The sequence below is a fragment of the Lepisma saccharinum genome, chromosome 16 (genome assembly GCF_977018435.1).
Source record: "Lepisma saccharinum chromosome 16, izLepSacc3.1, whole genome shotgun sequence".
Taxonomy (NCBI): Eukaryota; Metazoa; Arthropoda; class Insecta; order Zygentoma; family Lepismatidae; genus Lepisma; species Lepisma saccharinum.
In genome coordinates, this window is record NC_139244.1 from 17,241,487 (window position 1) to 17,259,782 (window position 18,296).

General features: G+C 38.8%; 1 protein-coding gene across 1 annotated transcript in view; it reads left to right on the plus strand.

Annotated features, from left to right (window-relative positions):
• Window positions 1–10,617, plus strand: part of LOC146000170 (UDP-glucosyltransferase 2-like) — a 34,707-nt gene extending 24,090 nt beyond the window's left edge. The window contains exon 6 of the mRNA XM_083137512.1: window positions 10,605–10,617. Coding sequence (XP_082993638.1) covers window positions 10,605–10,617 — 13 coding nt within the window. The remainder of the gene's footprint in view (window positions 1–10,604) is intronic.
• Window positions 10,618–18,296: the final 7,679 nt, after the last annotated feature.

Here is an 18,296-nt window from a genome sequence, read left to right on the forward strand (position 1 = left end):
ATTTTTTAGTATGTATTTTATTTATATATTAATCTCTATGATGGCGGTTGTTGTGGCTCCGGCAAAATCAACTAATTCTTCTTTTTCGTTAGTGACCACCAACTCAATGTAGTCGATTCTATTATGGCACACAGGAAAATATAATGTTGGTGATGGAGTGTAGATGATTGGCTCCATAAATTCAGAGTTAGGTTTGAATGTTGCGATGATGCCAGTTTGTTTGTGAGTGCATATGCCATCTGATTTGGTGATCATACCCTCGCCCACATTACAATAAATATTCAGAGTCTCTATGGCCAAGAATTTAGGTATATTAACAGCAGTGTGTTTGATGGCTGGTTCAAGTTTTGTGTTGTTCTGGAAGCCTAATAGCTCTGCCTTAGTACCCAGATCCACTGTCTCTGTAGCAGACACAATCTCTACTCTGTGAGTGACAGAATTTTGAGTTAAGACAACACCACTAGGTAACTGAGCATTTAAAGTAGATATATTATACTGCCCTGGAGTGATGACAATTTTTTGATCCCCAACTGTGATTATGTTGTTATGGTGTGTAATATTAGGGATCAAGTACATGCGTAGAATGCTCTAAGAGCTATTGATTTGGGATACATAATATCATCATGTAGTTTGAGTTTTAAGATTGAATTCTGACTGGTCAGATGGAATATACCCATGATGTTTTAGATACCACAGGGCCCTTTGAGAATCTTCAATTGATGGTTTATTTATTTGGGACAGATATCTAAGAACAGATAAACACAGATGTCCACAATTAATATCTTCAAAATTTTGAATACGATCGTCATTGTAATACAGATTATGAGATTTGAGATATTTTATTACATTATTAGGTGGAATCCCCCCAAACGAATCGAATACAAATGCTTTGTTTGAATATTTAAGATAGCAGATCCAGTGTGTGCCCTGAATTTTGTAGATATTCAAATTGACTATGCCACACTCTTTTTGGAGCGGTTGTTCTGATAAAGAATCAGACATGTATACACCTCTAAAATTTTTGATGCCCAGTGGTTCGATTAAAGCTTCAATATCTTGGTTGGTAAGCGGCGCTTGTTTTTTTTAACTTATTTATGACTCTTTTAAGACCTTTGCCTTGTTTTTCTATGGCCAGATTATGGCGCCTTTGTTCAGCTAATTCGGCCTTATTCTTCTTGGCATCTATTACTGTTTTTGCTATGGTAGCCGATCCCCCTGCTAAGCTACCAACTGCACCGAGTGCTGCTAAGATAGCCGGGATACTAAATATAAAGCCACCTACATGTGACTTTTTTCTGGATTGCTGTATTTTTTTTTAATTGGGGGTACTAAGTAACAACTTCATACCATGGCCTTTGGCAAGACAAGAGCTTTTCTTTTTGCGCTGTTTCTTGGTTGAAAAACTATCGATAGTACCAAGAGATTTAAGACCTGCATAAGGTATCTGATACATAACACCCTTGGCCTTAATCGTAGGTTTATTATATACATATTCGGGGATTACATAGCTTAATTAAGTAGTTTAAATTTAAGTCGTAACACTTAATAATGAGCCAGTTTATTTAGTCTGTTACAACCCCCACCCTAGTTTTTGTTTGGTGTTCAGTGGTCCCTAATACTGCTATTTTTTCACCCAAAGAAGCACCTCTGCTTACTAATCTACCAAATGCAGCCTCTTCTAATTTTTTGTCTGCCACATGTCGCTTGTCAAGATCGGTATGTGTGTTGTATGCTATGTCATGGTCTCTACAAGCAGCGTCTAGGGGATTAACACCAGGGTCCCCTCTGTTTAGTCTATGGTCTAGTTTGGTACCGGGACCACAATACTGATAGCCTGGTATGTGTAGCTCAAATGGCAGCTTGTTTATGATGTCATTAACCAGCCCCCGACCATCAGAAATATTCCAAAATGTAGGCGGTAGAGTATTAATAATTTTTATAAGATATCCAATCCCCTTAGTGTCGTTGACTATAAAATTAGACAATTTGGTGGCTATCATATCCATAATTCCGACTTTTTCGTTGTAAAAGTTGTGGTTACCGGCATTTTCTTGGCCAGCTATGACGAGCAGCCTATCTATTAGTTTTCTTACATCGTCAACCCAGACAAATTCTTTAGGCAAGGTGCTGTACTGTTTGATTCCGCTACCTGTCTTAATTTGTGTCCATATGGGCTTGATTAAGTTGTTGTATTTTGCTCCACTGCTAGACTTGACTCTTTTTTGTGTAGGATCGTTGTTCTGGTACAAGGCATCCGATTTTATTAGTATTTCTTTGTAGTGCTCATAGTCTTGATCTGTATAGTCGTCAGGCCGTTTACGAGTCATCAGTTCCCACAATCCAGGTGTTCCAGGATACTTAACAAAACCGCCTCTTTCTCCAAGATGTGATTCTGAATATACAATCAGATCATCGCCCATAAACGTTACCCTAAAATTGCCAATTTTATGTAAGATGCTACCGTCAGCATATAAACCGAAGACCTCGTCTTTGTTGTCTTTAGGTGTGCTTAAATATTTTTGAGCAAGAAGGCCCAATTCAATAGGATCCTGACTAGCTTCGATTCTTTGAGGACGAAAGGGGGGTGACTGGATAATCTAATATGTTCCGAGCAGCTACCGGCACAAGCTCTGTGATCAAATTTTGGTTTTGCTCTGTAACAGTTTTGATATTTTTACCTAGTTCACTAATAGCATCAATAATAATAATAGGCTGTTCTGTGCGCTTGTGTTGTTCATAAAAACCTCGGTTCTCTGATTTCAATCCCTTGAATCGTTTTACAAGATAGTCTCTTAATTTAAGATCGTCAACGATTGGTCGTTTCATGGTTGTTTATATACGTCTCTACGTCTAAAAAATAGTTGATTTTACTCCTATATTTACCACTATTAGGCTTCATTGTCATATCGATTGTGACAAACCCGTAGCTGTCCTGGTTCCAGCACCTACCACAAAACTTTGAAAAATCGTTGTAGCTTAAGTCTGCACCTACATACTCGTCATGTATGTGTTTGAGGTTAGTATGATCTTGACGAAACGAACATATGAAATTGATGTTGTCTCGTAGCAGCTGTTTCGGTATTAATGAAAAGGTCTGCGCCAGGTAGAAGCAATGTAAAAAAATTTCGAACCTCGTCTTGATTATCTAATATAATGTCATCAAACACAACAACCGAGTTATCGAGACAGTCATCGAGTGGCTTAACATCTGATTCAAAAGTGGCTATATCCAGTCCATCGTATAGCTTCATCAGCTGATGATATTTTAATTGTTCTAAGCTCTTAGAAAAGACGTACAAGTGCCTGTTTTTCCAGTCTAACCAGATAGGTGCCAGTAAAAAATTATCAACCAGTAGCGTTGTCTTACCGCAGCCCGACGGCCCAACAATAAGATAACGAATATTATCAGGTAGCAGATTGCCATTTTTCTTAGTCTGCTGTTTGGGCTCTGGTAGTCGCTTTATAACATCCCAGGTGTTCATAGTATCACTTTGTCTGCTTTGATCCAGCTGTTTGCTGGATGACCTAGCCATTTGACCAGTAGCTTGTTGCCTTTTTTGCGTATGACTTTTTCTATGAGATATGTGTCGGGCTGTTTAGCCCCTACATAAATAGGCTTATCAAACTTGATCTTAGTTTTTTTCATGTTGAAGAGTGCCAGATTGTCATTTTTTGCTTTGGCTGGGGTCGGTAGCCAACTTTACATTAGTATGCTTTCTGACATTTTCTATGGTCTTACCATACACCGAATTGACCTTCAATTTGAACAAGGTCTTATCAAATTGGATTACCGCACGTGCTCGAAGCTCGGTGTTTGTATCAATGTATGGCTTCAACCATTTTGAGTGCCTGAACCTTAAGACTTTGCCAACCTTGGTTACGTTAACACCGTGACGCATCATGAACTGGTGGTTCTTGTAGTATGTGCCATAAGCTTGTTTTGGCTCCAGAGTCATCATCAGCTTCTTCTGTTTAGAGTGAGGTGGACACTTGACCTCAGGTATTGGCGGCAGATCAGAAAACTGTCTGTGTAAATTATCAGGAATTGTCAGATCCACCTCTAAGAACAGGCCATAGTCACTGTCATCAAAGTCTTGAAGATCCTCAATATTAAAATCTTCGACCCACTCAAGCCCTGCATATGGCAGTTTATCCATTATGGCATAACCATACAGGCTGTTGGCATCCACATAAAATATATAGTTTGATGGTCGTGCAGGATCATAATCAGGAACATACTTGTTGTTGGCTTTGCTATATCTTTGAAAACATTGTACTATGCCCCTATGACAGATATTGTCATATGGCTGGTTTATCTTACTGTATATAGACACATGTAGGATGATTAAAGGTGATTTGAACATGTCCATGTACAAGGCATGCAAGTAATTGAGAGAATTCACGAAAGATGGAGTATAAGTGCTGTTAAAAATAATCACTGCTTACGTTAATATGACAAAATTAATGTTGGAAGGCCCCAAACGGAAATTTTAGGAATTAGACTATAAATTCTCGAGTTACGTCACGAGTAGATATCGATCATATGATAAAATACATTATGATACATATTTAAGCTTTCTGTAGCACTTTTGACGTTAGGTTATAATATCCTTCATTTTAATAATAATTACTGCGAAATGTTTGATATCGCCTTTTGCACAGGGACATTTCGGGCTGACAGCGATTTTACGGGGTCTTGCAATTTGTACACTTAACCTTAAAAATTAATTTATACAGCATGTTATTCTCCATTATTTTGCATAAATAATATAACTATGACTATTTAAGTTTTTATTACAATAAGATCATTGATACATACATATATATATTGGTACTCAATATTATGTTCAGAAAAATTTATTTTGTTACGCGGAAAAACGTGATGTAAAAAAGAGTGGTTGTTGGAACTTGGAGGGAAAGTAGGGAGGAAGAAAGGATGGTGGAATTTTGGCAGGTTCGATGCTGAACCAAGAGGAAAAGAATCCTCACAGGTTGACTTTCACAGGATAAGTGGACGACATCGAAGTAATGTATTGCCATTTTGAACAATTGGAGATCATCCGATGGATCGGGCTATTAGTGAAAGTGAATTTGTACGATGATACGCATCCATGAAAAAAGGTAGGGTGAGTGAATGCTTCACGGGATCCCACCGCTTCAGGAGGTAAGCCGTTGCAGTTATATTTATCTTTCATGAGCTCATGTTAATTTACTTTATGGGTAGATCTGCCTAAAGTACGTTTTTGATCAAAGCATGCTAGCGTGTGTTTTGAGTGGTGAAAAATAGATCGAAAAACGATCATTCCGAATCTCGTGGTCTGCAGCAAATGGCGGGTGATGCAATTACAATAAATATTTGAGTTCTCTCAAATAATTCGAACATAAACTGATTAAATTTATCAGAAAGAACTTTGAATAGCTGTTTACCCCTATAATTTAGGTCTGGGTAGGAATCATTGACAAATTATACTTTAATACGTCAAAATATTTGAAGGTCAAATGTCCTTATATGGGCATGTAGTTCGCAGAAAAGACAGAATAGTGAATATTTTGCATGGTTTGTAATGGAAGTGCAATTGTTCTGAATCGTCTGTTCAAACATTATCTTAGTTAATAATATTACCTTGACGTGATTTATCCACAAATGAGGCAATGTTGCCTAATCTGTCACATGGTGGAAATACTTAGTCTTAAATCAGCTGTTCGTGCTACAATAAGCAACGAGCTGTGAGCATATGAATAAATAAACAGCTCCAGTTGTTGATCTGTTAGAGGTGTAAAATCTCGTATTAATAAATGACTTAATTATTTTGGTGAGTTCTATTTCATTCTGAATATGCTCATTAGAATTGGTGTGATAAGTGCATGTTTCATGTATTAATTTTGGTGTGTTTTCTTACAGAAGGGAAAACTTTGTGTGTCCTGCCAATGTATCTCTTGTTATCTCGTGCTTGTATTTGATATGGCAAATATCTAGGGAAAGGATAGGTATTTGGGTAACTTCAAAATTCAGAATTACAATAGACAGGTTTGAAAGTCATGGAAGTGGGTTGGGACAAAACGTGTAAAATTCACCAGATACATATGTGCTAAATCTGAATTTGAGGTCAAAGGCTGAATAATTTGGTGACTGACAAGAATATCCTTTATTTGAATATTTTATTTTTATTGGGTAAATTTAGAGTGTTCAACATAAATATAATCTCTTTTGGGGTTAGATTTCCTCTTCAGTAATCAACAAATCTGCGCTTCCCGGGTTACCGGGTACGACACATGGGAGCTATCTGAAAATACAAATTTGAAGTTGTTGTAATTTTGGTGTCGAAGAATTGTTTTTTGGATGCTCTCATGACGTGATTGCGTGCAGGTAACCCTCACCTCTGACGTACCGTCGTACCCCCTCGTATACATTGTTCGATGAACAGATACATGTCCTGGTCCTGGATCAGAACCAATTTTATTTTAGTGTTCAGAAACATCGCAGACCATGCTAGGCCTGGAGCACTGTAAAAATAGACCGGGTCAAGGTAATAATTTTGTATTGAGGATGCTCTAAATGCCTCAATGACATCGGCTAAGAGCGTCACATCGAGTGCCAAATAGCATTTATGATATCACCAAGATTCTGACAATTTAAGTTGGTCCACATCAACTGGGCTTGGCGATAATCGCCATCGGTGATTCCTGATGCTCTGAGTTTGCTGTAGAACGCTTCTTGCGGTAGCAAAGCACACTCGTCAAATTTAGAAAAATCGGTAACATAATCGTATGGATATACACCCTTACGCCTAAGCAATTTCAGGTCCAAATTTGGAAACGTGTCAGACGTAATTTTGAATTGGGCATCAGATAATTGACTGGCCAGAGTGGCAAGGCTAGCCGACAGAAATCTATATGAATCTAGAAATCTTAGGTATATGGGCCTGCCATTAACACTGATTATTTTGCTAATAGCTATATATTTTTCGTCATTTTCTTTTAAAATATTTAAATCGTGCTTCTTAAACCCTTCGTATCTGATCAGATGATGAAAATCATAATTAGATGCACCGTGGCAAAATATCGGGACAAATTTTGGTCTCTGGATCTTAATATTACAGCTACTACACAAAGCCTGTTTATATCGACCGTCCGTATGGCGATGATGACGCACCTTGATATTTGTATCCGAAAATACAGAATTGCATACCGGGCATTTTTCTGTACTGTTGAAATCTTCGATTTGATCCTCTGTTAAAGGTAGCATAGGTATTGATTTTAATAATATATCATGGGCTATGCTATGGCACACATTTTCTATTTTATGCACAAATTTTTTAACAGCATCTGGTCCTCTGTATAAGCATGATTTACTAACAACACCATCCTGTACAACTACATACCAAAAACTAAAAGGTTCGTGTAGCTGATACGCTGTACTTGAAGAGTCTTCGGGATCTGGGCTGCAGAAAGCAAGCGGTTTGAGATTTGATTCAAAATCACAGACTATATATGCTGGGTGCCGCAACAAGGCTTCGAATTTTTTTGAATTCGGCATTTTTGTTTGGTTTAGGCATAACCATATGAACAGGTTTATGGTTGCCACAGTATTTTAAATGTTTAGCCAACTTGTTTTTAGCAATTTCGGTATTCTTTTCATAAACACCATTTACTATTTTTTGACCATCAAATACAGTCAAACATCTTCGACACACCTTGTATATTTATTGGATTTGCCTAGTTGTTTTCTGACTAAAGCCTGAAAATTGCGTATCAGAGTGTAATGGTATGTACCGTCTCTATCAATTAAGAGCAGATCAATCGGGACAGCAGAGTCATCATCAAGGTTGCTGATTCTAAGAGGCTCTATTAAGCAATCGCCACGACTAGCAGAACAAATAAATACATTAATAGATAATGGCATACCATTGCTATCTTTGGCCCTTTTTTCGAATTTATCGATATTCTTGACAGACATCGGATATTCTAGGCCCTCCATAGCATCATCAAAATCATGTTCGTGCTGTTTATAATAACTTATTCGCTCTGGATGATCTAAAACTGGAAACAAAGCAGCCAAAATACACCACAAAAAGCATTTCTGGTCGGTATTATCTACGTTGACCATAGTTTTTTTTTGTTTTTGATATTGTCAGGTTAAGGCAGATATGTCGAACCTTGTAGAGGTCTGAATTCAGAAATATTATCATAGAGCCTGTGTGGGGATCCACAAAGAATCCATCCTGATTCTTTAGCAGCAAACTCAGAATGTTTAATAAGCAATTGCTCTATCAGCCTGCTTAGTATTTCGTCTAAGTTTGTATTTGAGTATACAGGTACAGTTTCTGTTATGTGGGGGTGTGTAAATTTTGTACTGTTTGGTTTCTTATATTCAGTATACAATTTAAGAGATAGCTTATAAGAGCCATTTTGTGCATTTAGAATAGCTAGCGTATCAGGATTTTTACTGTTCAAAAAATTCTTAATATCACATCTTGGCTCTGATACGAAACGGTAATCCCTTAGTTGACCGTCAAAACTACTATGAATGGGTCTACTGCGTGGACGCTTTGCCAGTCTAGTATTATCGGATGTAGCAAGCTTTCTTTTTAGACCAGATGTAGATGGGTGTGGGGGCAATGTTGATGCCTGTGCAGAACAAGAGCCTATATGCCTATTGAAGTATGGCATGCTAAATTTTCTATGGCATTTTGGGCATATTTTAGTGGGCATTTTGCGTTTCTCAGGATCACAATTACGTTGGTGCCTAGTCCAATTAGAGCTAGATATAATCTTATCGCATTGATTACAATATTTTTGATTTGGCATTTTTGGTTTTGGTATTTATATATAATTTCTTGGGGCTTAAATCAAAAACTATATACTTAATAAAAATATCAGTTGGGTTCAGCAGTGTGCTTTGTATTCTTAGTATGTATACTTAGTGTGTATACTTAGTCCGTTACTATTTTTTTGGTTTTGGTATTTATATATAATTTCTTGGGGCTCAAATCAAAAACTAAATACTTAATAAAAATATCAGTTGGGTTCAGCAGTATGCTTTGTATACTTAGTATGTATACTTAGTGTGTATACTTAGTCTGTTACTATTTTTTGGTTTTGGTATTTATATATAATTTCTTGGGCTCAAATCAAAAACTATATACTTAATAAAAATATCAGTTGGATTCAGCAGTGTGCTTTGTATACTTAGTATGTATACTTAGTGTGTATACTTAGTCTGTTACTATTTTTGGTTTTGGTATTTAAATCAAAACTATATACTTAATAAAACTATATACTTAAAAACTAAAAAAACACAGGTGTCTGTCAAGTAAACCGGAAGTGGACCGGAAGTAAACCGGAAGTAAACCGGAAGTGACCGGAACCGGACCAAAAGTAAACCGGAAGTGACCGGAAGTAAACCGGAAGTGATCGGAAGTAAACCGGAAGTAAACCGGAAGTGAGCGGAAGAAAACCGGAAGTGACCGGAAGTGGACCGGAGTAAATATGTGTGAGTGTGGGTGTAGGTGTGGGTGGGTGTGGGTGTAGATGTAGCTAATAAGATTACACTTTACAGAGTATTACACTAATGGCAATAAGCTCATATGAGCATCTTGGCCTAGTTTTAAGTGTAGTCAAAACAATACCAAGAGGGCCATATTTTTTTACGATCCTATGGACAACAATCTGACAGATGCAGCTTTTGTACGTGTAGCCAAATCAATCTGAGGGGGGTCGTACTTTTCACGGGAAATCCCCGAGGGCTATTTTACTTAATTCTTGGATTCGACAGAGTAGCACACTGTAGGCAATAAGCTTATATAAGCATCTTGACATAGTTTTAAGTGTAGCCAAACCAATCTGAGGGGGGTCGTACTTTTGTGTCCCAGTAATAGTATATTTATTACTACTCGAAAGTTCAAATCACAAACCCTGAGACCTTCTGTAAACAAAACCACCTGCATGCAGAAAGTTGGTATCCCAGTGCAGTGGTGTGTCAGTGTCTGCAGTTTTAAGGGTTATGAAAGAGAGAATGACCGGGAGAGTAACAATGTATGCGGCTGCATATTCGTCTGATGTTTTGAGAGCGGGTTCTCACATTCAGAGGCTCTTATATAAAATGAATAGGTGCGGCGAACTATGAGTGTAACAGCAGATGATTGCGGTCATGAATCAGCTGACGCGGAGTGATACATCAAATCGGTGAGACCGTTTGTTTACAGAAGGTCTCAGGGTTGGTGATTTACACTTTAGTATAACACTAAGTTTTGAGAGGTACCTCTTCTCCCATCTTGAGGTGAACACTTCCCTTTCTGCCAGTGGTGGAGATTGAACTTACACCAAACCTGTTGTTTTACTTACAACTCCGGTGTAGTAAAAGTACAGGTGTGGCCTAAGTTCGGTCTCAACCACAAACAAAAAGAAAAGTATTCACTTGAAGACAAAATAAGAGGTGCTCTCTCTAAACTTCATGTTTAAAACAAGTTTTGGAGCACTAGACTGTGGACAACGTTCAATTAACATTGCATTAATGACCATTGCCACTAACTTCGGCGAAATAACAAGAATTTTTCGTCTACTAAGAATGTAAATGCTCCATGTTCAATTTTTCATTTTTTCAGGAGAGACCTTTGAAGTTTGACAGGATACAAGGCCCACCCATACAGAAACCGAACTGTCAAAAAAAAAAGAACCAAACCAAATAAAAAGGTACCGTATTCTGGCATCACTGTAAACAGCTATTTCCAAACTTCCCGTCAGTGCATGTTTCAACCTGTTACAGGCAGTTGCTATCGGGTCAAGCGTGCGTCAGATGCAGGTCGTGTGCAGGCAGCGTACAAAATACGCGCAGCAAGATGGAACAACGTTACAGCAAAAAGTTTTGTTACAAATTGGGTAAATCGTAAACGTTACAGATGATAAGGGCAGTGTATGGTGATGCAGCATTATAAAAATACAGAGTGCGCAGTGGAAAGGACGTTCTCGCCCGTAAAGAAAAAAAGCACGGATGTCGAAATCGAAGTCAAAGGTGTTGCTGAAAACATTTTTTGATTCCCAAGGACCGATCCACCATGAACTTGTTCCTGAAAACCAAACAATCAATCAGTGGTATTACAAGGAAGTGCTTGTCGACTCAGAAACAGGATGAAGCGGGTTAGGAAGGACCTCTGTGATTCTGGCCAATGGTTTCTGTTACACGATAATGCTCGGCCTCATACCGCATTGTCTGTACAACAATACCTTGGTAAGCATTCAGTGACAGTGATCAATCACCCTCCATATTCTCTGGACTTATCACCTGCTGATTTTTTTCCTTTTTCCCAAGCTTAAGATGGCTATGAAAGATTTGACGACGTCGCGGACATTAAATTAAATGTTACGCGTATTTTGCGAACACTTACTGTCAATGACTATCAACAGTGTTTCCAAGACCTGTACAAACGCTGGTCAAAGTGGTCCTCTGGTGATTATTTTGAAGGTGATAGAGTCATTTAAAGGTAATTACTTGTTTTCTTTCCTAAAAAAAAAGTTCGGTTTTTATGGGCGAACCTTGTATATTTATTGGACCTTTGTCACCAATGAAAGTTTGTATCATTGCAAAGGATGATACGTTGAAGCCTCTCTAAAAAGAAGTACTTATTTGTTTAGATATTCTGTAATTAATTATTGGAATTTCAGATAGAACCATTGCACGCAATACTAATTTGAGAGTGCAAATGTTATATCTACTAGATAGAACACTGCATTTTAGAAATGAAATTAGGTAGTTGTTCTGTAATGGAGATCAGTTGGTTGATTGGCTGAGTTGGTGTTCTAAGTCCACTTTATGCACGGTAAGGCTAATCGGGACTGGACCTAAAGTTTAAAGTGGAATCCGAACCATTATGTGCTTAGACCGGGTATTGAACCCCGGAACCCTTGATTACAAGGCGATGACGCTACCACTGCGCCAATGAGGAGGCCTGTAAGGGAGCTGAAACAAGATCATTATAAATTTTTCATTCGGTAGCAAAGTAAAATAAATAAATCCAATCAATCAAGTACTTTGATTCCACTATTTTTCAAAATGTTTGGCTGTTAACAACAAAATTAACAACACAACCGAAGTCCACTACTACTTGTAAGCAGCTCCAACAAGTGACTGAGGTTAGAATGCAAGTGGTTTATCTCATACTCAGCAGTGGCGTAGCGTTATACAGAAGGTTGATCCGATTTTGAACCGTCACCCCTGTGCACAGAATAGACCGATCCAAGCGGTTAGAAGCATGGCAGGACGATTAGAGCCTGTAGTATCGTGGCTCTATCACGAGTGTGTGTTGTGTGCATCATGGCTCCACAGGTGAACCGTTTTTGGGAAGGGTACGTAGTTGCACTTTTCCACGCCAAATATTCGGTGTCAAAAATACAGAAACAGTGCAAAGAACATGGATGTGCCTTGGGTTCGACGACCATCAAGAACAAAATCAAGCGGCATAAAAACCACGAGGTTCCAGCTATTCAGTCGCCCACCAGGGGGACGAGGAAGGGAGCGTGCACTGCAGTGATGCCACCCGTGTCTCGGAAGCTGCATCGAATGGCACTAAAGAAAACCTCCCGACGCAACGTGTGATGGCCACACGACTCCACGTGGCCCAGTCCACTGTGAACCACACCCTGTGTGAGACATTAAACCTCCGGAAGGATTTAAAAGCCGTGAACATTACCTCAGTGAGGCCTATCGGTGTAAGGTCTCATCACATACATCTCGTTCTACTGAGAACTTTCTGCCACATATGGCGACAGACATCGGCATTCGGGGTATTCCATTTCACGATATACTGGTGAAGTCACCGGATGCGAGTCCCATGAATTTCTGTGGGTTTGGTCTACTTAAATGGGCACTTTCCTCTCATCGTGTCAGCACTTTCCGGAGCCTGTGGAAAGCCTGCCAGGAGGAATGGCATAAGATTCCACTTCCTGTACTTCATCGTAGCCTCCTATAATGGAAGTTACGGTGCAGGGCTATTGCCAAGACACACGGTGATCACACTGAGGCCAACCGATGGTCATCCCTTGGACTTTCATAAGGTAAGTGCTAGTCCAAAATCGGACACATATACGCGGATCGACCTTCTGTAGTACGCCCGTACGCCCGGCGTTCCCAGATTTAAAATTTCAAGAATGCGTAAATGCTGTAAATATAAAGTAAAACGTGACTAATTTCATATATGATTGACCATCATGGCATTATAATAGCTCTTTTCGCGATCCGCTTGCAACGCTCCACTCTCAATACTCGTTCTAGCATCTCTTTTCAATGCCTTTCCTGGCCGGACGCCGAGCAGGTTCGGCGTAAAGGACTCTATATTCCTTGCTGCCTTTCTGGAGGGAAAGCTTCGATGTCTACAGCACGCGCGTAAATGCTCTCTCATACGCCAGCGTACGGAGCAGAGAGGTCTACCGTGATTAGTTCATGTGACCCTTCCTGCCTTCTGAAGCAGATGACAACGTCCTACCCGGTTCTTCGCTCTTCGCGCTCATGCAACTCGTGCTGTGATGCTACAATACGCAATATTGACTGACGTAACTTTACCAATCTCAAATAAATCTCTTCTTAATGGCCACTGCATTGTATAATTTATCGCACGAACAGCGATGTACATTAGAAACTAAAAGATCAACATAGTTTTTGTCAAATAAGTTGGTGAAGCCCTCGTGGTAGAAATTCAGCCTGTGGCTGCTCTACCACTTAACCCGCAAAACTATTATTTTTTTTATTGTTATTATTTTTTCGTTGGTATCTAACTGTTTAACATTGTGTCAATGGAAATGTTTAGCATTCATTTGAAAACTCTTAACATCGAATTGTCTCTGGACAAAATTATTTTAAAATGTTTATCAGCATTCTCAAGATGTAATAAACAGTGATCTGAATTACTAGTCGGCACTGTTACGTCAGTTGAGTGTACGATATTTGGATAATCCACCCACCTCCGTTTCAGAGTGCTTTGCAAGACGACAGAGGTCCCTGGTTCGAATCCCGGCGTGAGCACGGGTGTTCTTTGTCAGTGTCCCTTCATCAATATCATCACTCATATTCATATTCTCAATTAACCAAAAGTGGTATAAAAGCGAAGTAAAATAAACCAAATCAATCAGTAGTTGGATCATCCACAACAATGACGTCTGCTGTCGTGCAGAAGCGCTTGTGATTCAGGTAGGCTTTTAATGACTTGCGTCATGCCGAAATGTATAAAACACCAGAGTTCAAAACATTTGTGGCATAGTGAGGCATCTAATTTTCTAGCTAAAACATGCATGGATGATGTTTTATTGAAAACCCAGCTGACTTGAGGCAAATAAACAATACCTGTGGCGACTAATACCATAAGTAAATTATTAAGCAACAAAGGGCCGACCTTTCCTTCGGACTTGGCGTTCCCACCCGAAATGTCCATGCTATCATAGCCACTGATACCGTATCATAGTCAGATGGCGCTTGTGGTTTGTTGAGGGAAATTGTCGTAAGGTTCCATTGGCTGTTGGAGTTTTCATTCTCGTGGCTGTTTCCAATTTGTGTAGAGGAACCAAAATATCGCTCAATAAATCAATATTAGTTGTACGTAGGCATCAGATGATAGCAGAAATTAAAACAATTTCAACCTAAATAGACCACAGCCATAATATTTCAATTTCTTTACAATTTGTAGATAGAACTCTTACATTTTCCATGGACGATTTGGACTGTAATACTAACGCAGAGCTCACTCCACAAATACAGCGTGTTGAAAGTTTATCGTACTTATAACAGAGGAAAACAAGTAGGAAAAAACAGAATTGTCTTGATCAACAAATTCCTTTAAAAAATGTACCCTAGTTGTCCTTCAACCGCAGGTAGCTAAGGCCAGATAGACAGGTGAGCGTGTCCGTTCGTGTGGTACATTTTACACAAACATACCCTAAAACCAAACAGCTTCGATAAGCAAGTCGATGACGTCACCCAAACTTACTCTTGTTTACCTTGGATACAAGTATGAATAATAGTTTTCGTGTTATCTAGTAGATATGTAATCAAGATACGGTTTTTGGATTTTTTTAAAAAATAACAATTTCAGCCAACTTTCAGTGTACTCAATAGCACTGTATTTATATTTGTGTAATTTTACGAGTCTTTCCTGACACTTCAGACCAGTTGGGAAAGCTTTGCTGGAATATTGACGTAAACGGGGTAGAAGTTTATGGGCTGAAACTACCTACGTTATATTCCTTTTTAATCTTGATAAAGATATGAAGTTTGATTGATTCATTGATTACTTCACTATCTCCCACTTTTGGCTATTCACATAAAAATCAAATGAAGTCTTGCAGTGGGTGCTGTAATGGAAGTATTTTTTAAGGGGAAAAGCCCCAAAATATGCCCTCCTCCATCCGCATACTTTCGGAGGTAAGCGCTTATGCTCTGGTACAGTGAGATCCATGAGTATTACCCTGCAAATTGTCCATGACTATTTTTATTAATTTTTTTCTTACATTCTATGTGTTTTTAAGAGATGCATTTTTATGTATGCTGATGCAGAAGTTGTCAACAGCTTGTTTTGAGTTTTCTTTTAATTCCTGAAGCTCGTATTGGGTCAAATAAAGTGCACGAACATGGTGATGGACAATTTGCACGGTAATACTCATGGATCCCACTGTACCTGAAAATTAACCAAGGGCGTCAGTTCCGCGATTTTTTTTTTACGGATTTCCCCGGTTCTCTTTGATTTATCCTTTATTTTCCTTTTCTTTGTTTACAGTAATTCACTGTGGCATTGACATGAAAGCTCTAGTGTGAAAAAACAAATTTGTTCTGTTTTCCTTAACAAAGATGGTTTTACAGCATTCTACAAAGAGATTAGATAGATAGATAGATAGATGTGGTGTTTTAAGTCCACTTTATGCACAGTAAGGTTAATCGGGACTGGATCTACAATTTAAAGTGGGATCCGAACCACTGTGTGCCTCCACCGGGTATCGAATCTGGGACCCCTTGATTACAAAGCGACGACGCTACCACTGCGCCATCGGCGAGGCCCTAGAAAAGATAGGTAAGATTAAAGTAAAAGTTAGTGAGAGTAGGGAGTAAATGTATGTTAGTGGTTAACATTAATAATATTTATGAATACAGACACAAAATTTCATAAGTAATTGGTTGGGTAATATTTTGTTAAGATAGGTTATATTGTGTGTAGTGCGCATGAGTGTTTATGAATGAGATGAGAAGTAGTTATTAACACGATTCTATGTATGTTAAACAGGTTCTATGTTAAAGTATGTAATGTTTTATATAATGGAATATTACTATTAGCTTTGAGGTGTAAGTATTAATGTTAGGAATAAAGAAGGGGAAGGATCGAGTGATGCTTGATGCAAAGGTAATGCTCGAATGGGCGTAATGTGGATAAGTTGTAGTTTACGGATATATTAAATTTCATGGACTCCCAGAAAACAATCTCACCCCATCTTCTTCAGACTAAGAACCGGTTCAGTTTGGTTCGGTTTTTAGTGTGAAGAAGACTCTGATATAAGGTTGAAACGTTACGTGAATAGTGTTTTTAATATTATATTCAAGACTAGCGTACTTTCGACGTGGCCTTTGGCCACGTCTTGTACGCTCGCATGCGTGACCTTCGGCCACGTTGTGAATGCAATCACGTTATACAGAGTGTCCGAAAAGTCACGCAAACCGGTGTTTACGACCGTATAACGGAATAGCGAAACGGAATGAGAAGAAACGCTTTCTGCCAAGAGAATGCCCTGTATATTGGGAAAATTTAGAGAGACAAACATATGTAAGAACATGCATGTTTTAATAACAAATAAGCAAAGTGTTGCCAACGGCGGAAAAAAATATTTGCAAATCGTGTATATTGATGCACAGAACTCACTGAGGTAAATTATTGCAACATTTCACAATACCAACGAACAATTTGGATGGCCATCTAATGAATTTGACAGAAAAAGAACTTTGACGAAGTTTCAAAAACATTGGAGAAGGGAATAAATGGGCAGTTCCAAAAATCGATGTTTTCACAATATTACGAGGGACACTGGCAACACTGTTGGTGTCACGTGTCACTAACAGACGTGTTTCACCTCAGGCTATCACACTAAGGCACTTCTAAGGACAAAGGAGAAAGTTGGTTATTCTCGAACATATGCAATAAATTACATACACCTTGCAATCCTGAAATGTGGGTATCACTACAAATTAAAGCAAATGTTTGAAGTGTCCACCGTTTTCTTGGATACATAAGTTGGTTCGCTTGATCATGTTCTCAGATACCTTCCTGAGGTTTGCAGCACCGATATTATTAATTTCCTGTGTAATGTTTCGTTTCAGCTCCTCCAATGTTCTGGGTCCCGTTTGGTATACTTTCCCCTTTAAGTAACCCCACAGAAAAAAATCTCCAGATGTTAAATCTGGCGAGCGACTGGGCCATAAATCCTTGGATATTAGACGATCACCAAAAAATTCTCTCAGCATACGAAGAGATTCATTAGATGTATGCAGGCCCGTAGCTAGAGGGGGGGCAGGGGGGGCAACTGCACCCCCTGAGAGCCTGCTTTGCCCCCCCTGTGAAAAATACAGAACACATTCCTACCTGTAATTCTCACTAATCTTTACAATTATATCATGTGTTACTCTAGCAACATTACAAAGACACTTATTGATTTTGTGATTTATTAGGGTGTATTGGATTACGGATAATGTCGTATCAGGATTGGGGGGGCAGAATTCCCTTCCAGATTCAGACTTCGGGAAATGATTTCTCAATTTTCAGTATCTAGAACAGTTGTGACATTTTACTCTTGTATTAACGGTGACTAATGTGTTTGGATGTTTTTCTTGGGTGTGTTGCTATGAACTTGGAACTGCTTAAATGTTTGTTTCCCAAGTCTACCTTTTGGTGATAGTGATTCATGTGGTAGAGAGATGGAGCGGATATTTGTTATTTAGCGTTGTTTTTCTGTCACTTCTAGCTAATCGCAACAATGAGTGATGACGTGAAATTGATGAAGAGACACTCATAAACAGTGCCGCAACTACAGGGGGGCATTGTCCCCCCCCCGACCTTGGAAGGGGACGTAAACATTGAAGTTCAAAAACAAGACTAGGAGAATCTAAGAATAGCAGGACCATTGGATACTTATGATGGAATTAGTTTTTATGTGTTCCTTGCATTTTATTTCCAGACGACCAAGGGCACTTGCAGGGGCACATAAGGGCAATTGCTCCCCTCGATTTCAAATTTTATATAAATAAAATACATTTTGTAAAATTTTCTTGCTCG